A 22689-nucleotide genomic window follows, 5' to 3' on the forward strand; every position below is an offset into this window, starting at 1 on the left:
CATACGTCTAGATCTATATGGACGACAGTGATTTTATATCCTAATTATTCTATCTAATAGAGTAACCTGATGGAGATCTTGTACTCGGTAGCATTCAATTTATCATAAATGTCTTTGATATCACTGTAGTTCACATTCGAGATGTCCGCCATCAGATAAGCGATGTCGCCGCTAGAGTCGGAGAACTGCTTCTCGATATTGTGGTCAGACAAGATATTGTTCACAGTTTTTAGCACGCCGGGCACATTTTGGTGAATATACAGCACACGGACGGTGTTCTCTTGGTCCAGGTCAAGCGAACGCAACGAGACCTCTGGGAAATTCACCGAGCCCACGGAGGTACCGTCGTTGATATACTTGCTCAAGGAAGTTGCTACCTCGACGCCGATGGCACTCTGGGCCTCCTCTGTCGAGCCACCTATGTGAGGGGTGAGAATGATGTTTGGCAAGGACACCAGGTCAGAGATCCAAGGGCTGAGTTGGTTGCCGAAGGCACCGCTGCCGTTCTTCGCGGGTTCGTGCGGGAAAACGTCTAGCGCGGCACCAGCTATCTTTCCTGCCTTCATCGCCTGGATCAAGGATGGGATATCCACAACGGTTCCCCGTGAAGCGTTGATTAGGTATGCACCATTTCTCATCGCCGCAAGTTGGGGGGCAGAAATCATGTTCTTAGTCTCATCAGTGGCCGGCACATGCAAACTCACAAAGTCTGAGTTGTTGAGCAGCTCGTCGAGAGTAGCAACTTGCTTGGCGGTACCCAGTGCCATAATTGTCACAACGTCGTAATATAGTACGTGCATGCCAAAAGCCTCGGCGAGCACAGATAACTGGGAGCCAATGTGGCCGTAGCCGATAATCCCAAGGGTCTTGCCGCGCACCTCCCAGCAGTGGTGTGAGACCTTGTTCCAGGTCCCGGTGTGCATCTCAATAGAGCGGTCGCCCAACTGTCTAGCCAGAGAGATGATCTCACCGATTACTAGCTCCGCGACGGAACGCGAGTTAGAGAAAGGTGAATTGAACACGGAGACACCCATTTTCGCTGCGTAGTCGAGATCCACCTGGTTAGTACCGATGCAGAAGCAGCCAATGCACACCAGGTTCTTGGCGTGTTTGAGTATTTCCGGCGTCAGTTTCGTCTTCGAACGGATACCGATCGCATGAACGTCTCTAATTTTCTCAATTAGCTCCTCCGGCCCAAGCGAGCTCTTGTGGAACTCAACCTGGTAGCCTTGCTTGTCAAAGATGTCAATGGCGGTTTGGTTTACATTCTCAAGAAGCAATATTTTAATGTCGCCTGTCGAGAAAGGCTTCAGCGCCTTGGCCTGTTTCGCAACGCTCGTCCGGGGTGGAAGTGTGTTCATGAAGGAGGTCGTGGGCGAGGTGGAGACCACGCCAGGAGAGCCCGACATATTTAGTGCGTCCTGGAACGCAGCTTGAAGGTTGTTGATCTGTTGGGGTGAAGTCATAGCGAGTATAAGGACTCGGGGTAGTGTGTAACGATCTAGCGAACGGCCAGAGATACTTTGGGCTATTATGGCCTGCTACTGGCTTTATATGTACTGGCTTCAGCGCTGTCTGCCGACGCGGTAAGTGCATTGTCTACAGTTACTCATCCTGTGAAGCCACATTATTGGCTTCCGTTTATGAAAAATTTTCACTTTACGTAAGTAATTTAGAACCAAGCTTTATCTGCTTCCAAATGGCTAGCCTGAAGCCTACTGGATGTCCTACTGTATCAGCCTTTGATATTGTGGTCTCTGCCAGTCATATTTGATGATGACTAGATAACCATCCTTTTAGTTCCCTCTTTAACTGGCCTGTGATGAATTAATACGTATGGTGGACTTTAACGTCCACCAGGCCCGTATTTAGATCGCCTTTTACGGAACTGACTTCGTAGGTGCGAGTCAGTCGTTCGCGTCACATGGAACCCACAGTAAAGAGTTAAACATTAAGCTAACGCAAAGAATAATGACTGGTTGAAGAGGTGCTACAGAGATATAGTAGATGATTGACAAGCTCTAAGTAACCGCTGATGTAAATAACATTTCTGCTAAGCCCCAATTCAAATTTAGAAGACACGAGTAATTTTGACACTAAATGCCGGTGTGTACGATTAAAATTCAAGCGTGCGTCAGTGACTGCCAGAACAGGGCCCTTTACTAGACGAATATTTGATTTTAAATACGACCGACTATATGCAGCAGCGATCAGCCACGGCCTAAGTGAGCTACCTACTGTTTTAAGGAATGGTCACCGTTAGCGTCCTTGACTAGCACTCCCGACTTGACCAGGTTGTCAAAGAGATCCTGGGGCATCCAGCCTTGCGTGGCACTAAATGGCTCGGCTATCAGTTTTTCGTGGTAAGCATTGAGCTTCTCTGCATGCTGGCGTAGCCACTCCTCGGTAAACTCGACTGGGAATTGCTCACTGTTGGTCAACTCGTTCTTGGCGAATAGTTCCCAGACTTCCTTCAGCTGGACTAGCGCCTCATCAATAAGCAGGTACTCTTGGTCATACTTGCGCTGCACCGCGTACACGTAAGGGCTTCTGAGCAGTTTCACCAGAGGGGCAATACTCGAGATGAGGTGCTTAGCGTTTTGGTTGAGCTGAGACTCCCACAGGTACTGGTTGCGGGTACGCTTGTACATAAACTCGTATTGGTCCTTTTCTTGAGCGTTCAGCTTGCTATAGTTCTCGACGTCGCGCTCCAGGTCATATATCTTGGGGCCGTCGTAAGCAACAAACTGAGGGTTGTTGTGCAGAATAAACGGCTTCACAGTTGTGCCCTCGAAGTCCAGCAGATATGGCTTTCCATTCTCTTCGTGCAATATAACGTTCATCGGATCAAGATCGGGATGGCACAGGCGAGGCTTCACAATTGCGTCCATGTTTGGGATGCTTTTGGTCTTTAGGTTGTACATGACTGGGGCAAGCTTGGCTAGGTTCTCAAAAGCAGTAATCTGGTCCCGGAGGACTTGCTCGTCGATCTCGGCCTCGGGGGAGGCATCGGCCTGCTTGATAGCTAGACGAGCCCGAGCGTTCTCCGCTTCCAGGGAGCCGAGGGACTTGACGATATCCAATGGCTGAGATATAGTCCAGGGCCCTAGATACTGCTTTCGCTGTTCGAAAGGTAACGCGCTCTTCTTCCTCCAGAAACAACGCTCAACGCTGGGGCCAATTCTCCATCTATCAGCAAGGTCGCCATCGGTGTCGGATTTATACGCTGGCTCGTTTGACTCACGGTAATCCTTGGCGAAATACAAACTGCCGAATGCAGTGAATTCAGTTTCTGCTAGCTTGGCTTGGAATTCAGAGATGGGCTGAATTACGCTATTCAGCTTCTCCTTATGACTCCCATCGGCGCTGTCGCTGGCTAGGGGCATCCAGTCCTTCATCAGCAGACGGCCCGGAACATACTCTTCGAGAATAAACGGCTGTCTAATCGGATTCAGAGCATTGACGCCAAAACAGAAAACTTTCGGGACGTTCATGCCTAGCTTTAGGTCTGCAAAGTCCATAGTTGCAACTTCACTTTTCACCCGGTAGGCTAGTGTGTTCTCCTCGTCGATTCCGTATGGAATACGCAAGACGAACGATTTGCCCGCGTTAGTGTCAATTTTGTATATGCGGTGGTGCTTGCCCTCATGGAAACTGGCCATGGAGACCACCCGCACGCTCTCGCCACGCTTCGGCGTGCCTAGGTGTTTGGAAGTGACATTATGCGGTAGCGACACCGTTAGATTTGGATTGTATGAAGGTGGTGGCACCGCATCCGTCTTCGCCGTCTTGTCTGCCTGCGCCGACTGCTCGTGCAGATCCGACAAAACCTTGTTCAGCCCCTCAATGGAGAACCTAGTAACACGCTTCTCCTTCTCTTGTTTGTCGTTCTTCAGCCAAGAGCCCCAGCCGTACTTGAAGAACGCATCCCGCTGAGGGTCGTTCTCGTCCGTTAGCTTCGTGAACACTTCTTTCGGATCATTGCTGAGAGAGCGCTTTAACAGCAATGGTGCGGCTCTCAATAGCCGAACATTCTTAGACTGCAGCTTACTAGCTGACCGTAGTGAGTGCCTGAGCATAACTGCAAATATATTCAAACTAACCTACGGTCACCCATGATGGGTACAAGAACTAGTAGACCATATGTTTTTTTCCAACATGATATTGGAAAAAATCCCATGCGAAAAACCCTGACTAACCCAACATTCATCGGGCCTTAATCGGCAATCGCCAGTAGTTCTTACATATATGCCCCGCATCCAACGAGCTTCTTCAGCCAATAATTGGCAGTAGACGGGGTATGCGCATCGGGAACATGTTACAGTGATCAGCCCGACAAAGATAAAAAACGAAAACGAGGCATTAAACCGATACATCATGTATATATATATATACGATTGTCCTGTACCTGTATATAGGCGGAACCAAAACGGAAAAACAAGGTGTGCTACCAGCGCAATTAGTGGCGTGAGGACGTGCTGTCCTTCTCACTGTCAGTTATGCTCACAGCCGCAGGGATGCTCCGCATATCATAGAGGTATGAAGTGTCATCGCCCAGCGTACTGGTGTTGCTTTCAAGCTCTGAGTTGAGGCGATGAATATTCAGTTGATAGCGCGCGGAACCAGAGAAATTGGTGTCGGCGAAGGAATCCAGCGAGTCGCAGTTGCTCTGGGACGGCCGGTCTTCGTTGAACAGGCGCATTTTCTCCTTTAGAGTGAGTGATGGGCCATTGGGGAAATCTTTGCACGGTTCTTCGGGGTGCGCCTTCTTCCAATGTGCAGCGGCGTTCATGGAATTGGCGAGGTTGACGGAATACTGGGTGATGCCGTGGCGAGGCACCCTGCGCCCCTCCACACCGTCCTTCGTGGCTACCATCGACAGCCCGGACGTCACACTAGACCGCGACAGCGGCCGCGAAACCGGCGGATATTGTAGCTCGTCGTCTAGGTTCACCTCATACAGTGCACGCGTGGATATATTGTCCGTGGGTGTTTCGGAATTATTACAGTCGAAGAGAGACAGTGTCGAGATGTCTCTCGAGGGGGGGTGTGGTGACATGGATCCTCCCAGATTGGTTCCCATCGTCCAGCAGTGTCGGAAGAGTCCTATGGAAAATGGATTTGTGCAAGGAGTCTTTATCTTGAATGGCGCCGTGCATCGGATGCCTGGTGAACTTTTACGGGATCCATGCCATATTTATTGCTGCGAGGCCATTTGCTTATACAAGCAGTTGCTTTTTCGAACACTGCTTAGTGGACGGTGGAAGGCAGCTCCTTATGCGTTGTGCCGCGTGAACCCCTTCGCGAAGTCCCATGGCCTCTTGGTCTAGCCGGCGGCGGTAATCCCGCCGTCGTACATTCTCTCCCGCGTGCCCCCGTTCTCCCTCGTCCGCATCACCTTTGTCGCGTATCAGCATCTGATTATACCTAATTCCTAACGCACCTGGGCCATCCCCTACTTGCGGCTTTTCCGAGCGTGATTTGACGCTCACTGGTTCCATGCGGCTGTGTTACCGGTTCATTGCCCCGTCTATGGAAGGACGCACTTAGAGGCCCGCAGGGTGACCAACGGTTGTCCGGCAGGCTGCTGTCCGGCTTGCTTTTCACCATTAGAACAGTTTATAATATTACTTCCATACACCACGACATAATATTACCCGGATAATCAACGGCGGCTAATATTCGGCGGGAGATATAAATATGATGGTGGCGAAACATTGAAGATTGCCAACATCACCATGAAAGATCGGTGAATGGCAAGCATCATACCTATAGAAGCAGTCGGAATAAGATTGTTTCATTAAGAACATTATCAATGTCGACAATACAACAAGTAAAACAGCTAACGAAGACCAAAACTGCCATAACTACCGAGCAATCGCAGAAGCTCATCCAGACGATGCTGACAATGTCATTTGGCTGCCTAGCATTTCTGAGAGGGCTATTTCCAGATGATTCATTCATTGATCAGAAGTTTGTACCTGAAAAATGCAACAAATCATACGATAAGGAGAATACGCCGAGCATTCGAATTAAGACGCTGGTGCGGGGACGATCCGAGGAGGCAGATATGTTTCTAGACTGGGTTGAAAAGGGCGTGTTCACAGCTATTCGCTTGCGCTACCTCAAGGCCATCTTGCTTGGGATATTTACCGACAAAAACAATCCGCACGATCTGCTGGAGAGCTATGTGTTTTCTCTAGAATACCCCACCTCCAACACAGTCACACTTAGAATAAACGGCCAAGAGGAGGCTATTTCGCTGCTGGACAGCAGAAAGATGATGCAGCAACTAATGCGGCGCTTCATAATAATCACTCAGTCCCTCGATCCTCTACCAAAAGAGCGCTACTTGAGCATGCGCCTCTTGTTCAATGAGAATGCACCACCGGATTACCAGCCTCAGTTTTTCCGGGATGCATCGATGGAGCCCAAGACCACTATTAAAGTTCCTGACCACATGGATATGGATGCGGTGTCTGTTGGTTGCCTCGACACCCACCATCATACAATGGCAATCAAAGTTTTATCGTTAGTAGATGTCGATGCGCAGGCTAGGGAAGAGCCAAATGCAAGGGCCATCGACCCATTCGAATTGGTTAACCAACCTGTAGAGCTAAAGGTAGATTCGATTGGACAGTCTAAATACAACAGCCAGACCACAAATATGCTACAGGACTACCTGCGGTCCTCTCCTGACAACGTGTGTCCAACACAAGCACTGGATAAAGAAGACGAGTCCCAACAGCTCTCGCCAGAGGGCCAAGAGAGTTGTGAATGCGGCATGTCTTGTTCAGTCAGTTTCAAGATTGAGTGTGACACTTGCAAGAGACAGCTTCACGGCTTATGCTACGGAAATTCTCGTTCGAATGTTGTTCAGCAGTGTATTACTTGCATTGTAGCGGAGGAGCTCAACTTAGATCCGACAACAAAGGAATTTCAGATGATGATGGTTCTACGGAAGGCATATCGTTATCTAAAGGATAATCTTAATTCCTGTACCTCGACTTCTTTTCTACAAGAGACGCTGTTCGATGGGAACAATAGTGACACTACCACAAACATGTTAGCCGAAGCGCTTTCAATCTTTATCCAAGACAAGGTCATAGTACTTGACCAAGAGCGCAAGAGGAACGCAAAGGGGCAATTTACGAAGGACTCTGTGTTCGTTGATGTGGACCACCAATCAGTATTTACTCCAGATGGTTTGCTGCATCCAGGCAGGTATGCAATGACATTTATTCCCAACTCCAAGAATGCCCAAAAATGCTATACAGAGCTATGCCCGGCATCCGCTGCACAAGTAACAGCCTGGACTTCTGCGGTAAGAAGGTCTCTTGCCCACCTCAACAGAACTAAGCGACATGTGAATAGCAGCTCGTCTTCGATAAACTTGAGCTCCTTAGCAATTGACGAGGAGACTCTAAACCCAATTCCGAGAGGAAAGCGTAAGAATATCCGCCTCGAAGATGAAAGCGTAGAGAATTATCCAGATAGCTTGCCAAATAAGGTTAGGAAAATAAGCGTTTCGAAGAAAACTTTGAAGAGTGCTTGGTGATTTTCACTGATCGACTTTCGGTCGTCTAACCTCCGAGTGATTCATAATATTTCGATTGTCCGGTAGCACGGAGAAGACCTAAAGTGAAAAAAAAAATATGCCTAGAGGTAGTAAATGAGCTTACACAGTCCATACTTAATATCTAGGAATAGCTACATATTTATATTTCTGGTAATTAACAAGCATAGTTTTGAAAATGCTGAGCGCAAGAAGGATACTGAGGCTTTCTACCGTTGGAATTAGGGCCTTCAGCTATGGTAGATCACAGTTTGCTTCAGGAAAGTGGCTTGACAGACCGCCCACGTTACTACAGGCAGGGCAAGCAATACATGAGAGCAGGCCTCACATGCTGAAGGCGGGGGAATTGACTCCCGGGATAACAGCGACTGAGTACTTTGGAAGACGCATGAAGCTTGCTGAGAGGATGCAGCCCAAGAGTTGTGCCATTATCGTTGGAGCAGAGCTGAAATACGCATCAGGGCCTGTATTTTATCCATTCCAGCAAGATAACAACCTTTTTTACTTGACAGGTTGGTTGGAACCTGATACTATTATGGTCTTGGAAAAACCTACTGCTGACCCCTCAGACGTAATTTTACACATGTTTGTTCCGCGGAGAGATGCTCTAGTGGAAGCATGGGATGGTCCGCGCAGTGGCCCTGATGGAGCAAGAGAGATATTTAACGCGGATGAATCGATGGAGATAAATAAAGCAAGAGAAGGGTTGACCCACATACTGAAGAGATGTGATTCGGTTTACTACGATTATCCAACTACCAAAAGTTCAATGTCTTCGGGCTTTAATGATGTATTCGGCGTTTCTGTGCCAAGAGCGCACGAAGCAGTACGGAGTATGATCGGTTCGTTTGCGGTTAGTGTGAACCGCTTGTCACCGCTGACTACCGCGCTCAGATGTATTAAGTCTCCGGCGGAAATAGACGTCATGCGTAAAGCGGGTAGAATTTCGGGCAGGGCATACAACCAAGCATATGCGCAAAGATTTAGAACAGAGAGGACACTTCAAGCGCATCTAGAATACAACTTCATCGCTGGGGGATGCGATAAGCGCGCATATGTCCCTGTTGTTGGCGCAGGCAAAAATGCTCTCTACATCCATTATACTAAGAACGATGACGTGATGTATGATGACGAATTAGTACTCGTTGATGCAGCTGGTTCATTGGGCGGGTACTGTGCTGATATATCACGCACGTGGCCAGTATCTGGGAAGTTTAGTGGACCTCAAAAGGACTTGTACGAAGTCGTGCTGGCAGTGCAGCGGAAGTGCATATCTCTTTGTTCGGCCAATTTGGGTTACTCGATACACGATATCCATGAGAAAAGTGTTGCATTTATGCGTGAAGAATTAAGTAACCTTGGCCTATCTGGTGCTCACTTTTGGGATGTGAACAAAATTTATCCTCACTATATCGGCCATAACCTAGGCTTAGATGTACATGATGTCCCTGGCGCATGCAAGAGCTCCCCACTACAAGAGGGCCAGGTTATTACCATAGAACCAGGTATTTACATCCCGGATGAACCTGAATTCCCTGCATACTTCAGGAATATTGGTATCCGGATAGAGGATAATATAGCGGTGGAGAAAGATACTTATAGGAATTTGACGGTGGAGGCAGCGAAAGAAATTGTAGATATTGAAAGCATCGCTCAAAATGGCGTGTCTACAAAGATGGGGGAGACACTTTCTCCACTCGAAGACTAATATCTCGCATTCCACTGGATAGTAAAAAGCATATTAATGCATTATTTATACATTCTCACCTTCCTCAAGGTGTTCTTCTTCATATTCTTCATCTTCGCTTTGCTCATGTAATTCGAAAGCATCCATATCTTGAGACCTATTCAGAGGCTCCACTGACTGCTCCTTAAGCATGTTTTCAATGAAACTTCGTAGAGCATCATTCTTTTGCTTCATGACTAAAAGTTTTGAATCTATTTCCCTTTGGATTTGGCTAACCTTGCTCACTAAGTTACCTACCGGAAGATCTTCTTTGTAGTAAACGAGATCCCCTTCTATGCCGATATTGATGTCAAATTTCTGAATGAGGGATGATACATCAGCCATTACCGTGTCATATGGTATATCAAGTGTCCTGGCAAGATATGAAACAGTGACCCTTTCAGAGATCTTTATATAAAATACCAAAATCTTGCTGCGCATGTGGCTATTAACACTGTGCCAGACTGGGGCCAAAAAACAGCTTCTGTTAGCCAATTCCTGTATAGGTCCCAACCATCTTGCAAAGAATGAGCCGAAGCTTGTGCTGACAAGCAGGTTCAGACAGACATGCAGCTCAGGTAACCCCTGAAGAAGTGGATTTAGATCTTCTAATAGAAGGAAATCTTGATAGTTCTCTAATGGGATTGCGACCAGCACGGCAATAGTCAACATCAACTTGTATTCTTCTTTAAGAATGAAAATATCTCTCCCATCCTCCTCTCTCAGTAGATAATCCACCAGCGATGGATGTTCGTGTATTGACCGCACCATATGGTGCACTGCAATAAAGTACTCTTCCTGAAGGAAAAGGCTCGCAAAGCCCAGCATCCTGCAATCGCTAACTTCATCTGTAAGAAGCAGGCTACTTCCCTGTGCACCATTCCGAAGATAGGATCTGAGACCTATGTCGAGTTCCGAATTATTACCGTATGACTTCCCCAGGATGTTCAGCCTCATCATGCACCTACACCATTCTATGTATCCCACGTCGCCGACTGTCGAAGATTCTAAAAGGCTAATGGCCTTGGAGTAATTATGCGCCAGCGCATTTTCCAATACCAGCAGCTGCAATCCATACTCTGAAGATATGGTATCCGGATCTGCAACATTATGGTCCTTTCGAGTACCGAGGTATGGCAGAAAGAGGCTGCGATGCGGCGAAGTCGAGAGGCTCAAGTTCATGTCTGCCAATCTCCCCTCAAGCCTTTCCACTAACGTTTCCTTATCAGATATTTGTTCCCATGCAAAGAATAGACGCTCAACTGCAACTAAAACCTCAAATTGGTCCATATTGAAGGCCAGCTCCGATCTCAGAGGACAGACGTTGATTTTTCGCCCTTGGTCACCTTTGATCGTTATTGGCAAGTATACCGATGAAATTTTCACGTTCTGATTCTACAAACTCGAATGCAATGAGAGCTACTAAGAGAAGAAGGGGCGACACAATCCAAGATGTTCCTCAGAATCCAGTTACGTACATTTATGAGCATGCCAGTGCTACGAAAGACCGGTCTAAAATCTAAACTCAGCGCTATCCAGGCCGGGAAGACAACGGTCCCAATGACAAAGAAAGAGCTTCGAGAACGACAAGCAAAATATCAACTCATGGTCAAAAGGCTGCAAAAGACACCGTATACTAAACAGCAGGCTATTCATATCCTTGAAAAGCAATATGGCTTCCGCGATGCTGCCAAAACACTTGAAATTGGGCCATTATCTGAAAAAGACACTGAACTTCTGCAGCGAACAACTGACAAAAGGCTTATATATGCTATACTGGGGGTCAGTGGCGAGCAGTTACGCGATAGCAAGTTGGTGGCGGACGATGTTTTGAAGTTTTGCAAACGTGGGATGTTGAACAAAGCATTACTTCTGATACGGCTAGCGAAGAAAAACGGCGTTGTCGGCATGAACATCTTGATGCGTCACTACTGTGAGGTTGAGCAGAGTGCTTCGAGTGCTATCCTACTATACCAATATCGGCTGAAATGGGGCATACCACCTAACGAGCATACCCCCACTATTTTATTCAGCGGAATAGCTCACATAAAGAAACCACTCTCCAAGCATCATGCAGCGAAGATCGTTACTATTGTCCAGGCATTAATTGACGAAAGACAACTGAACGCCATACACTTTAACGCGGCACTGGCATGCCTTGCGCGCTGCCCTGAAACCGAATATCTGTTCCAATGCTTTGAACTCATGCCCTCTTACATGGAACGGTCGAAGGTCGCATACACTGAGCTTCTAGAAGGTATCTCAAAAATCAAAGATGACATTGAAGCGATGCAAAAGCTTGATTATATAATGAAAAAGCTTCCTGTCAGGGCCGTGAATGCAAAAGCTTTATTCTATTATCTTAACGTATGGAATATGCGGGGAAGTCCCGATCTTTCGAAGTGCACTCTAGTACTCTGTGATCGCTTCTTTGACTTGGGCGTACAGGTTGAACTGCCGGTTCCAAAAGGAGTACAACTTCCTTCTCTAGATACATGGGGGTTGTTGAAGAAGCTAACACTGAACGAGCACGTCCTCGGGATATTTTTGGAGAACTGTGCAAAACATGGCTTATTTACTCTTGCCATGAAGGTATACGAGCGTGTAAGAACTGAAACCCCCGAAATATTGAATGAGAAGTCGTATCATCACATAATGCAAATCTTCCGTGAGAAATACCCTACATCCTGTTTAGATAAAAACCTCGAGGTTTTTGAACACTTACGTTTGGGTTTGGGTAAGGTTTCCGTCGCTTCGCTTCGGGAAATACACCACTCAATGACTAGAGTTCTTGCGAAGCGCTATATTCATGATGATCTTACGAAACTTGAGGATACTATGGAGAAGATACATACATTCTTCCAGAAATATGATTCGACTTCGCTACATGGTAAGAGGATACTGAACCTAACACAGAGCACGGTATACTGGTCTATACTTAAAGGAACTGCCTCTTCCGACAAGCTGACTTTAACGAGGAAAAGGATTATATCTGAACAGTTTATCCATTCCTACAATGGTGATATTTTCCGCCTAAAGCATGCGAATGACGCTGATCGCTCTCGTCTGAGGGCGGTGTACCTAAATGCCATTCGTTTCTACTCAGGTTACCAAGATAACTTTACTCTACCGGTCGCAGATGTGACTGAGCTTCCACACGACTCTCTTGAGTATCAGAAATATCAGTTCAGAAAACTACTATCAAGGTTCAAAAAGCGTATACTGGAGGAGCTGCAGCTACTTGAGAGAAAGCAGCCTATCCCTGCCAATTTGATAGAAGGCACGAAGCAATTGGGTGACAGGATACTTACGACGCCTGTACCGGGTATACTCCAAAAGGAATAAACATGTAAATACAATAAATACTATTCAGAGAACACCGTTTTAGTCCATAGAACGCTGACGCCCTTGTCGCCAAGCAATAAAGATAATCTATTCACAAGTATATATAGAAAGCCTAAACCGTACACAACACACGGATCTTGACTTAATAGAAGAACTACTCAAAGAACTTCTTCATCTTCTCTAGCCAGTTGACGTACTCAGCGTTCTCCTTGTGGCCAGAGTATGAGGTGATGAAGCTCATGAACTCGTCGTTGATACCTCTGGACACCAAGTACTGCTCCAGAGACTGCTGTAGAGAGTCATCTAAGTTAGGGAATGGTGGGCCCTGGTAGGTGAGCTCGCGCTTCACCTCGGCCTCGGCGGTCTCGCTGAGAGCAGCTTCGGAGCTGTCGAAAGGCGTCACCGAGTTGATGTAGTAGCGTTCCTCTGAAACCGAGAGCAACAGGTCAAACGCAACGGCGGTGTCGTCCGCCTTGCGCACGACAACCACTCTTGCATTGGTAAACGTGTTCTCCAACTCCTCGCTGCCCTCCGCATCCTCCTCGGGGGCGGTCTCATAGGGCATGTTCATAATCTCGGCAACGTCGAAGAACACGCGCACAACCTCATCCTTGTCTTCGCGCACAATCTCCGCCAGGTTCTGGTTCTTCTTGGCCACCTCCTTGAAGCCGTGCTTTGTCAAAAACTCCTGCGCATCCTCTGGTAGCTCGTTCGAGTGCTCTTCTAGCTCCAGCATCTGCTCGCTCTTCAAAATCTGAGCCACATTTTTCGAGTGCATGTTGAAGGACACTGCATTGCTCGAGAAAAGTCTAGGAACTTGGGTACGGAAGGTCGCACATGGGATTGCCCTGCGGGCAGTAAGTCTGAGGGCGTTGCGAGCAGCTATACGGAACATGACAGTAAATCGAATACCTTGTTGGATTAGCCGAAGCAGAAGGTAATGGATAACGTTTCTACTATGCCATGAAAATTTTACATATTGTAAAATGGTCAGCCTTTAAAATGGTCAGCCTTTAAAATGGTCAGCCTTTACCATGGTCAGCTTTTATTCCAAAGATCACGTGGCAAGCTACACGACTGGGAAGCAGAACTATCGCTAGTTATACCGGTGCCACTAGTTCCTTTATCTAGTACTGGCTGTTTCTGTTATTGTCCTTTGCTTTAGAGGCGCAGCCAGCGAAACTCATGTAGATATCTAAGCATATAAGAAAGGCAACAGCCGTATACTTGCCCCTGAAAACTCATAGCCACTCACAAAAATTTGAAGATGTGCTGCGGGTGTACTTGTTCTGACTGTATACTTTACTTCCTAGGGTTCCTGATACCCCCAGTGGCCGTGTTGCTGCGTTCTGGATGCTTTTCTTTGGACTTGCTCTTGAATACCATTTTGACCTGCCTGGGGGTGTTGCCAGGCATAGTGCACGCATTCTACTATATCCACATCACAAGCCCGCTGCGTCACCAGTATGGCGACCCTGTGCCGGTGGGGACGCTGGACAGGTTTCTTTACGATCGGCAGCGATTGGACCAAGCGGTGGCTGCCCAAAGACTGGGCGGCTCCGGTCCTATGCCAGAAGAGCAGAGGCCCTTGACGTACAGCTCTAACAGCAAGGCGCAGATGGCGCCACCCCCATACAATGAACATGCATAAATAGCTCATCTCACAACACATTGCTTCCTATGTAAATCTACACTAATTATGCGTGTACGAATGAAAAAACCCACCTGAGCTTGCGTATACATACTAATATTGCACCTTTGATCGTTTTGTGCGGTCCTCTGCGTTATGCTCCCTCGCGCGCTTGCGGGATGGCTCGTAGTCCAACAGGACTATTTGGTCCAAGAACTTGTGCTTCTTGTTAATCTTCAACTTGTCTCTGCAGCGCATCTTGCCGAGACGTTCGTGGCAATAAAATTCCCCCTTCAGCGCGCTCAGTGTCCCAGCGACAGTGGTTACAATAGCTATGAACTCGATGTTGTAGGAGCCCCCACAGTCATGGCATTTGTCGATATGTGTGATGACAACAGCGATGTCGTTAATGAGACCGATCTCGAAGTCAATAATCTTGAAGGCTTCGGGATCGTTTTCCAGAAGGTCATGGCTGTTGACGACCTTGAAGCGGTCGATCAGCACCACACCAAAGGTGTCGAAAATCATACAGATGGAGTTTGTAATCATAAATAATTTCTTGAACGAGGACAAATTCATCAATGCCCACCTGGCTTCCGCGTTGGTAGCATCCTTGGTGACGCTATGAAAAGAATCTAACTTCATTAGTGGTTCATCAATGTACTTTGGTCGAAATGCTGTCAAACAAAGAAACTTGTCCAAAGTGATAATATCCATATCTTTGTAGTCATCTGTCAGGAATGACGTCCGATTGCTATCATGGTCATCTTCATTGGTTGATGACATTGGATCGTCACCTAGTTTTGTATTAACAATCCGTATATCGACCGGGCAGGTGTTTTGCCGTATACATCGGATAAACCTGTCTGTCGCGGAGTTGCTGTAACAAGGCACGGCGTCGATGGTCCGCTCGAGTATACTTCTCCGCAAGGAGCTGCTCCTCGCAGAGCTGTCAATAGAGCCAGTGAGACTGCCGCGTGATGCCGGTCTTTCACGCTCCTCGTCGTATACGTCAACTTGACGATGAAACAGCTTGTATAGGTCATCCTTGACATTTCCCTGCCGCTGGCGCCACACACATGAACAATTCAACTCTGCCACGTAGTCGTTGGCCATCAGAGAGTTCCAGGTACGAGGGTCCATATCGGTCTGGATCCCCCGAAAATCGAATCGCAGGAAATCCAGAAACTTGCAACGGTAGACGCTGGTGCTGGCTTCATCGATATCATGAATTTCCTGGGACGAGCGCTTCAGCACTGCGCGCTTCAACTTCACAAACTTGATGAAGAAGTCCGTGAAGAGCTTGGGCAGGTGGATTTTGTATATCGTCAGTGGCACGCGCGGCGCCATGGCGATAAAACTGAACCTATCGAGAGGGTTTATTCGGAAGTTGGACACTTCCTTCTTGAGGTTCACGTAGATGCATGGCTTAAAATATGGGATACTGGGGTATAGCACTTTAAGCTGGGGATATATTGAGATTTGTTGGCCCATCGGGTGACAGTAGTAGCATATGTGCTGTAACTTTGTGCGTCCAGTGAATTTCGAGTACACGAAGAGAATGCCCTCCTCCAGCCTGCTGGTATCTCGGATGTTGGGCGCCGCAATCTCAAAGAGGTCCGGCATTCCCATCGGGTTGTAGATATTCTCCTCTTGTATGTAGTCGTTCGGCAGGTTCAGAATAAAGATGTATAAGTCCCCGTCCTTCGTGCAGCAGTAAAGTAACCCGTCTTTAAACTCCAGGCCTGCTATCGTCAAGTCGAGCGTGTTACGTTCGTGCGCCACCGGTAGGCATGTCAGAACAAAGTTTGGCTTCAGCTGTAGTCTCTGGCTCACCCTGTATTGGTAGTCCCTGAATATCTCTATAATCCCGTTGGATTTTGCCACAAGCAAGTAGTCCGAGGAGTCCATGAGCCCACCATTTTGGCACTCGGGTATCGTCAGCCTGTCTCGCGGCCGCAGGTAACAAAACTTCTGGATCATCTCATTGTGGTCTGTAGCATTGTCTGAGGTTATCGGCATTGGTGTTAACGCATCATCCTGGTACCTGAACAAACGATAGCCCGAGACCACGTCTTTCCCATTACCAGGAACTGAAACACCGAAGGTGATCATCTCTGGAACCTGGCAGCCGCCTGCTTGTATATGCTGCTACACTCCGCTGTTCGATAGTACAAGCCCACGTACTGAGTTTAAAATTCATTTATCATGAAAGATCCATGTCTCATTTTACTTTTTAAAGGAAGCACAAGAGTTAGTGATAACGAGCACTTTGGGTCCAGGGTGTCGGCCGCTACAGGCTAGAACGACGTCATGAGGTTGGTTGCAATGTTTGCAACGAAGAGGACGTATAGCAGCACTGTCTGGCACGAGTCAGAGGTGCTGATAGATCGTCGGTCAAAATTCCAGGGCCGCTGTTGTATACTACAGAGTGCTAGTGATGTGCCCGAGCTACTGGAAGGCCTTGTAGATGGCAACAAGCGCATAGCGAAGGCATCACATCCCCTCATATACGCGTGGCGTACTGGGGAGGTCATAGAAGAGCCATTCGAGAAGAACGGCAAGAAGAGGAGCGCGGCGCAGCAGCACCCGCGCGCGCGCGTACGCAATGTCAGCCAGGGCAGTGCGGACGGGGGCGAGGCGGGCGCTGGAAACGTGCTTCTGTCGCTGCTGGAGAGGAACCAGCTTGTTAACGTGCTGATAGTGGTCACACGATGGTACGGAGGGACACCACTAGGCCCGGCGCGGTTCAGACACATTTCGACGGTTGGCGTACAGAGCCTGCGGAATGGAGGCCTGACGTGAGGCGGCAAATGCTAGATATACATATATACACACCGGACGGTCAGACGTATTTGTAAGGGTTAAGGATGGCGTTCGGATCATAGTGGTGCTTGATGTCCTTGATCATTTTTATCTCCTGCGGGCTCTTGGAGTAAGAGATGTAATTCTTCTTCTGGAAACCTAGGCCGTGTTCTGCACTAATGGAGCCGTGCTTCGAGGCCACGAACTCATAGACGAACGGCTCGAGCGCGGCTTCCACTTGCTTCGTATACTCACGGACCGCGACGTTCAGGTGGAGATTGCCGTCGCCGAAGTGTCCGTAGCCAAGTGCACACACAACCGGCTTCGACGCGTCTTCCGTGTCAGACAGGTTCTGCGCAGTGAGCCGTTCGTTAACAGCGTCTACGAGCGAGTGCATGTCTTTCAGAGGCAAGGAGACGTCGTATTTGTAAACCCCACCTTCGGAGGCACTGGCTTCGGGAATCATTTCACGCCACTGCCAGAGATTGCGGACCTCGGTTTCGCCCTGGGCCAACGCGCCATCGGACACCAGTCCTTCCTCCATTGCGCCCTCCAAGAATTGCTCCAGCTTCAAGTCGTCATGCTCTTTGTTGGAACCAGCAGTCTCGATTAGGACGTAGAACGGGTATTTCTCACTGAAAGGATGAGCCACACCTTTCAGGTGCTGTCCGGCGATGTATTGTGAGTTAAAGTCCATAAACTCGAATGCCGATAGGATTTCACCAAGTTCCTTCTTCGCCTTGATGAAGACCTCCTGGACCCTGGCATAGTTTTCTAGAGCGAGAAAGCAGACGTTGAATGCGGTTGGTCTAGGCGGGCACAAGATAGAGACACCGGTGATCACGCCAATTGTCCCCTCAGAGCCGATGAAGAGCTGCTTCAAGTCGAATCCGGTGTTGTCTTTCCGCAGGGCATCCATACTGTTCAGCACCTCACCGTTCGGTAGAACGACTTCTAAACCCAGTACACTGCCATGGAGGGACCCATAGCGCAGCAGGCGCAGTCCACCGGCGTTCGTCGCAACCAGCCCGCCAACATGACAAGAGCCCTTCGCGCCAAGGTCCAAGGGAAATAGATAGCCCCGTTCCATGAGGTAGGAGTCCGCGTTCTCCAGGATAACTCCAGCGTCGCACTTCAGGATTCCACTCACAGGGTCAAAGTCACGGACTTTGTTCAACTGGGCCAGGCTCAGGACGATTTCATCAAACACGGGAACCGAACCACCCACAAGCCCGGTATTTCCGCCTTGGGGAACAACCGCTAGACGCTGCTCATTGCAATATCTGATGATTGCAGCCACCTGCTGCGTACTCTTGGGCCGGAGTACCAACTTTGACTGACCGCGGTACTTTCTCATCCAATCCTCGTTGTACAGCGCGAGGTCCTCGCCCTCCCCGGCCTGCAATATCTCCTGTTCTGACAGAATACCCCGGAAAAACGCAATGTCCTCCTCCCCAAGTTTCTTGTATCTAGCGTCCCGCACAAGTGTGGGGTATGTATCCGCAGTGAGATGGGCAGCGTGGGTTGCGTACCCACATGTGCGGCCAACGCTAGGGCGCAGAACACTTCTCGCCCATACCGCAGATCTACACCGTAAGGCAATGCCACGCACCGCAGTAGTTTTTAACAATGTCCTCGCCAGCATGCTAACCGCAATATCTCACCTGCAAAGCTTGACAGCTTTTACTGTTCTTCGATGACGAACATCTAGAAGATAATGGGTAATAGTCATATTTCTTCGACGCCCGACACGACGAGAAAACCTGACACCACAGAGCCCACCATAACGAGAAGCCACTACCAGAGTCACATAACTGGAATACACAAATGCGTTTTAGATGAATCTATTAACCTTCACTTGTAATTAGTTGTTACCAATTATCACGTGACCGACGTACATGATGAGTTACCGAGAATAGGCTCACGTGACTCCAGATACTCTACGAGCAAGCCTCATACGCTGGTTAAAGCGTAACATATCTTGCTAAAGGCTAAGCACATCAGAGAACGACCCTGTATTCCCTGTTTTCGAAGTGCTGCCTCCGCCCTCATGGTAAGCTCTTTTGTCGTTTCTTTTTTTAAATCAAAATTCGTCGCATCGCGGTGCCTCATCTCAGACAACCCCAAGAAACCATCTCTGGAGAGCAGTCGATTAGTGTTGCAGCCATTGTGGGATGCACTTACCATGTTCGAGTCTCCGATAGTCTCATATAGTAAGCGCTCTAAACAGCAGCGAGCGCTCAAGTACAAGTACGTTAGCTGTGTGAGAAGAAAGTACGAGCAGCTGAATGGCCTCTCCGATTCAGATAAGCAAGCGCATATTGATTCCGCATGTTTCCCCACGCCCGATAACAGCGCTGCAGAGGCTAGTGATGGGGATGCGCTGGAAGGGGACGTCGATACCGCAGCTAGGCGACTTAAGCGGAAAAGACTGAGATTGCAGAGCATATTGGGGCACGCTACTCTGGACGCAGAGGAGGGCGATCTCGGCAGTGAGGAAGAAGATGATTTGAATGGTGGCTCCACTGCAAAAGACTACGAGAAGCAGTTTTTTGCAAGATACTACAAGCCGGAATATACCTACGAGCTTTGGGCGACCTCGCCCAAAAACAGGGTACCCATAAGGCGGAAAATGCTAAGCTACCAGGCATTTAAGCAGATAGAAAATTACTCGAACCAGCGCATGAAAGCTACGCTCTCCTTATCCACCAAGAAAGCAGCAGCTTACCATGAGGTGATGCGCTTAGGCTATGAAACGTGCCCGAAAGAGGAGGTTACTAATTACCAAAAGCTGCACCTGAACCACCTTGTGGGTCTACTATACTCAAATATCATTAGTGAAAACTGGGGGACGGCTTACAGGTGTTTTGCTCTTCTGATCCGTATGAAATCTGTGGATTTGCGCTCTATATGGAACCTCGGATCACATATTCTGAGCCATCTAAACTTCGACATGCATGAGAAGTTTTTAGAATGGATGGGAACAGTCTTTACTTCACATTCTGTCTTTAGTCAGAACAAGGTAAACTTAATTGATCCTGTTTTTAGGTCAGGGTCTCGTGCACATACACCTAACTTTATGTTGGCATGGCTGTGGCTCGTCCTGAGAGGAGCCACCGCCGATGAGGTGCTTGATTCCACCAGATCGATGGCATGGCTACTGGAAAAAGTATCTGAGCTTGTTCTAAGGCCGCCTTACATGGACGATGCAGAAATTTGGTTTTTATATGCAATGTGTTACTTTATCCAAGCAGATAAATTGTCTGCCCAATTGGCATCCCACGAGGGCATCAAATTGCATGGTTCAAAGCTTGATATAGCAAAGACCCAAGTGACCCAATATATTTGCAGTGTCAAGAACTGTTTGGAATCATGTAGGGAGAAGGGTAATTTTACTTATCCGGAACGTATTATTCAAGAGCAACTGCTGGAGTTTGAAAGGCGGTTATACGCTGGTACACATAAAGAGCAGACGGATGGTAATTCATTTGATACCTATGAAAGTGACACTGGAGAGCAGAACGATAATCCTACGATGGTCTCAGAGACTGATTTCCATGATCCAAATTTCCGGAACTTCAAACCAGATGTGGCCGAAGATGACGATACTGCCTTTGGAGAATTGCCTACGCGATTTGAGGTGGATTCGGATTATGATAGCAGTGAATAATAACATACTACATATTATAGCACATATAAAGCTCTATTAGAACCTGGAGCTTCTCATGCGACTATACTTTAATTTTACATTTTCATAAGTCATGCCACATTATAAGTTACTTAGTAAACTACCTTCTATATATGTAATTCATGGCAAACTTCAACATTACACCTGGTCGGTTTTGATCCTTTTCGATAATTCTTCAACTCTGCTTTCTAATTCCTCTACTTTTCTCTTCAAATGCTCGACCTCCTTTGTCTGTTCTAGTTTTGATGTCGCAATCACAAAACATGCGTTAGCAGGCGCATCCTTGGCAGATACAGTCACATCAACCTGAGAACTCGTACCCTCCAGAGAGCCGGGAAGTGAGGGTGATGGTATTCTTGAATGGCTCTCTGAAGCGTTATCTGGATCATCTGAATTTACCATATTTTGACGTGGATACGAGGTATAGGAAGCCATCCATTGCCTATCGCCTTGGCTATCATTGAGGTTAAAGAAAACCTTGTTATCAGCCCTGAATTCAATGGGAAACGCTACCCATCCTGCTTGGTCTCGCTCCTCGTGGCTCAGCAATCCTCCATCATACGCTTGATTCATACAGTTTCCGGTGGTACCCCTGCGAACTGCAGTACCTTCGTGTAGCGAGATTGACTGCACACTCATATCCTGCATACCGATGACATCTATGTGTTCGTCAATACCACGTTCTTGAAGTAGATCTGGGGGAGTCTGCTCGCGCGCCTGAGTAGTGGCATGTGAATTACTATCATTAGCAAACACAGAAAGCCGGCAAATAGGGCATGTCTGTGATCTTTCCATCCAGCTTTTGAGACATCCAAAATGTAGCATATGGCCACAAGGCAGCATCTTCGCACGTCTATTCATTTTAGTCGTCTCGGTTGTTGGAAGCATATCGTCCATACAAATGATGCACATCGAGTCCGTGTCATCCAACTGCTCCTCTGATACATCAGATAGCTTTTCATACAGCTTCTTATTGTTCTTCCAGTAGTTGTAGACAAGCAGAAAGCTTTCTCCAGCTTTTATGCTGCGCACAAATATACTGTAGACCACAGTGATGGACCACGGCACAAAGACCTCCTGTATAATGTCTAGTATCACCTTCAAAACTGTTATCGTCAAATCAAACACTGTCTCGTATATGTACTTACCCTCAAGGATAAATACCTCGTCGTCTGCATCATCGTCTGTGGTACCGCCCTCGTACACTAGATTGGCGCTCCGAGTTCTCCTGGAGCGCACCATCTCAAACAAGTTCAAACTTGTTAGCAGTACAACATGTAGCACATCGAGAATCAGCTGAGCGAACGAAAGCGCCAGCATCAAATACAGGTCATGGCGCTTCCCATCAACATTTGTATTCTGCACACAGAACTTCAGCATCTTATAGTCAACCATGCCCAGCACTAGCAAACTAAACATAAATCGCGAGCACAGTATACCCAGCAGACTCGAGTCGGTCCCGTGCACCTGGAAGACGAAGTCCATTCGGTCGCGCAGCACCCAGTGGGCAACTAGGCAAAGGGTATAAAACAAAATGGTCATATGGCCCGCCATGTACGTTTTGCGCATCGTAATAACGATCGAGGCTAGAGTTACCAGCACTACATGCAGCCGCTCAAATATGTGGTCGTACTCTATTGCTGTCAGCTGTCCAAACAGTACTCGTATTATTGCCCACACAAATAGGCAGTAGTGTACTATAAGAAAGTTGCCCCATATCACAAAGTGGACGCCACTGCTCGCCATAAACAAGGCACTCAAGGGGTCATCAAAGCTCGTTGCACAGCTATACGCCGACCATCCCGCCAAGGCATACGTCGCTGTTATAAACATTGCCCACATGGGCCAGGAAACTTCCCGAGGCATCCTCTCTCTATATGACAGTGGTCTTATAATACTACCTTTCAATTCCTTCTCAG

General features: G+C 47.8%; 14 protein-coding genes across 14 annotated transcripts; 6 read left to right on the forward strand and 8 right to left on the reverse strand.

The window, feature by feature from the left end:
• Window positions 1-53: 53 nt before the first annotated feature.
• Window positions 54-1466, reverse strand: SER33 (phosphoglycerate dehydrogenase SER33; the record flags this gene model as incomplete). Its single annotated transcript, NM_208725.1, has 1 exon — window positions 54-1466. The coding sequence occupies one exon, from the start codon at window positions 1464-1466 to the stop codon at window positions 54-56; it is 1413 nt and encodes a 470-aa protein (NP_983372.1).
• Window positions 1467-2234: 768 nt separating this feature from the next.
• AIM9 (Aim9p) lies at window positions 2235-4079 on the reverse strand (the record flags this gene model as incomplete). Its single annotated transcript, NM_208726.2, has 1 exon — window positions 2235-4079. One exon carries the CDS (start codon window positions 4077-4079, stop codon window positions 2235-2237), a length of 1845 nt encoding a protein of 614 aa, NP_983373.2.
• A 380-nt stretch (window positions 4080-4459) lies between these two features.
• On the reverse strand, window positions 4460-5059 carry AGOS_ACL030C (uncharacterized protein; the record flags this gene model as incomplete). The annotated part of the gene is made up of 1 exon (NM_208727.2): window positions 4460-5059. One exon carries the CDS (start codon window positions 5057-5059, stop codon window positions 4460-4462), a length of 600 nt encoding a protein of 199 aa, NP_983374.2.
• Window positions 5060-5815: 756 nt separating this feature from the next.
• On the forward strand, window positions 5816-7558 carry HOP1 (Hop1p; the record flags this gene model as incomplete). Its single annotated transcript, NM_208728.1, has 1 exon — window positions 5816-7558. The coding sequence occupies one exon, from the start codon at window positions 5816-5818 to the stop codon at window positions 7556-7558; it is 1743 nt and encodes a 580-aa protein (NP_983375.1).
• A 196-nt stretch (window positions 7559-7754) lies between these two features.
• Window positions 7755-9284, forward strand: ICP55 (aminopeptidase; the record flags this gene model as incomplete). The annotated part of the gene is made up of 1 exon (NM_208729.2): window positions 7755-9284. One exon carries the CDS (start codon window positions 7755-7757, stop codon window positions 9282-9284), a length of 1530 nt encoding a protein of 509 aa, NP_983376.2.
• Window positions 9285-9329: 45 nt separating this feature from the next.
• Window positions 9330-10592, reverse strand: PCI8 (Pci8p; the record flags this gene model as incomplete). Its single annotated transcript, NM_208730.1, has 1 exon — window positions 9330-10592. One exon carries the CDS (start codon window positions 10590-10592, stop codon window positions 9330-9332), a length of 1263 nt encoding a protein of 420 aa, NP_983377.1.
• Window positions 10593-10754: 162 nt separating this feature from the next.
• On the forward strand, window positions 10755-12647 carry MRX1 (Mrx1p; the record flags this gene model as incomplete). The annotated part of the gene is made up of 1 exon (NM_208731.1): window positions 10755-12647. One exon carries the CDS (start codon window positions 10755-10757, stop codon window positions 12645-12647), a length of 1893 nt encoding a protein of 630 aa, NP_983378.1.
• A 154-nt stretch (window positions 12648-12801) lies between these two features.
• MAM33 (Mam33p) lies at window positions 12802-13542 on the reverse strand (the record flags this gene model as incomplete). Its single annotated transcript, NM_208732.2, has 1 exon — window positions 12802-13542. One exon carries the CDS (start codon window positions 13540-13542, stop codon window positions 12802-12804), a length of 741 nt encoding a protein of 246 aa, NP_983379.2.
• Window positions 13543-13914: 372 nt separating this feature from the next.
• Window positions 13915-14298, forward strand: SNA4 (Sna4p; the record flags this gene model as incomplete). Its single annotated transcript, NM_208733.1, has 1 exon — window positions 13915-14298. The coding sequence occupies one exon, from the start codon at window positions 13915-13917 to the stop codon at window positions 14296-14298; it is 384 nt and encodes a 127-aa protein (NP_983380.1).
• A 93-nt stretch (window positions 14299-14391) lies between these two features.
• GID12 (Gid12p) lies at window positions 14392-16392 on the reverse strand (the record flags this gene model as incomplete). The annotated part of the gene is made up of 1 exon (NM_208734.2): window positions 14392-16392. One exon carries the CDS (start codon window positions 16390-16392, stop codon window positions 14392-14394), a length of 2001 nt encoding a protein of 666 aa, NP_983381.2.
• Window positions 16393-16590: 198 nt separating this feature from the next.
• AGOS_ACL022W (uncharacterized protein) lies at window positions 16591-17082 on the forward strand (the record flags this gene model as incomplete). Its single annotated transcript, NM_208735.1, has 1 exon — window positions 16591-17082. One exon carries the CDS (start codon window positions 16591-16593, stop codon window positions 17080-17082), a length of 492 nt encoding a protein of 163 aa, NP_983382.1.
• A 40-nt stretch (window positions 17083-17122) lies between these two features.
• On the reverse strand, window positions 17123-18727 carry DLD2 (D-lactate dehydrogenase; the record flags this gene model as incomplete). The annotated part of the gene is made up of 1 exon (NM_208736.1): window positions 17123-18727. The coding sequence occupies one exon, from the start codon at window positions 18725-18727 to the stop codon at window positions 17123-17125; it is 1605 nt and encodes a 534-aa protein (NP_983383.1).
• Window positions 18728-19267: 540 nt separating this feature from the next.
• Window positions 19268-20752, forward strand: RRN11 (Rrn11p; the record flags this gene model as incomplete). The annotated part of the gene is made up of 1 exon (NM_208737.2): window positions 19268-20752. The coding sequence occupies one exon, from the start codon at window positions 19268-19270 to the stop codon at window positions 20750-20752; it is 1485 nt and encodes a 494-aa protein (NP_983384.2).
• A 156-nt stretch (window positions 20753-20908) lies between these two features.
• Window positions 20909-22636, reverse strand: HRD1 (E3 ubiquitin-protein ligase HRD1; the record flags this gene model as incomplete). Its single annotated transcript, NM_208738.2, has 1 exon — window positions 20909-22636. The coding sequence occupies one exon, from the start codon at window positions 22634-22636 to the stop codon at window positions 20909-20911; it is 1728 nt and encodes a 575-aa protein (NP_983385.2).
• Between the last annotated feature and the right edge of the window lie 53 nt (window positions 22637-22689).

Source organism: Eremothecium gossypii, chromosome III, assembly GCF_000091025.4.
Source record: "Eremothecium gossypii ATCC 10895 chromosome III, complete sequence".
Taxonomy (NCBI): Eukaryota; Fungi; Ascomycota; class Saccharomycetes; order Saccharomycetales; family Saccharomycetaceae; genus Eremothecium; species Eremothecium gossypii.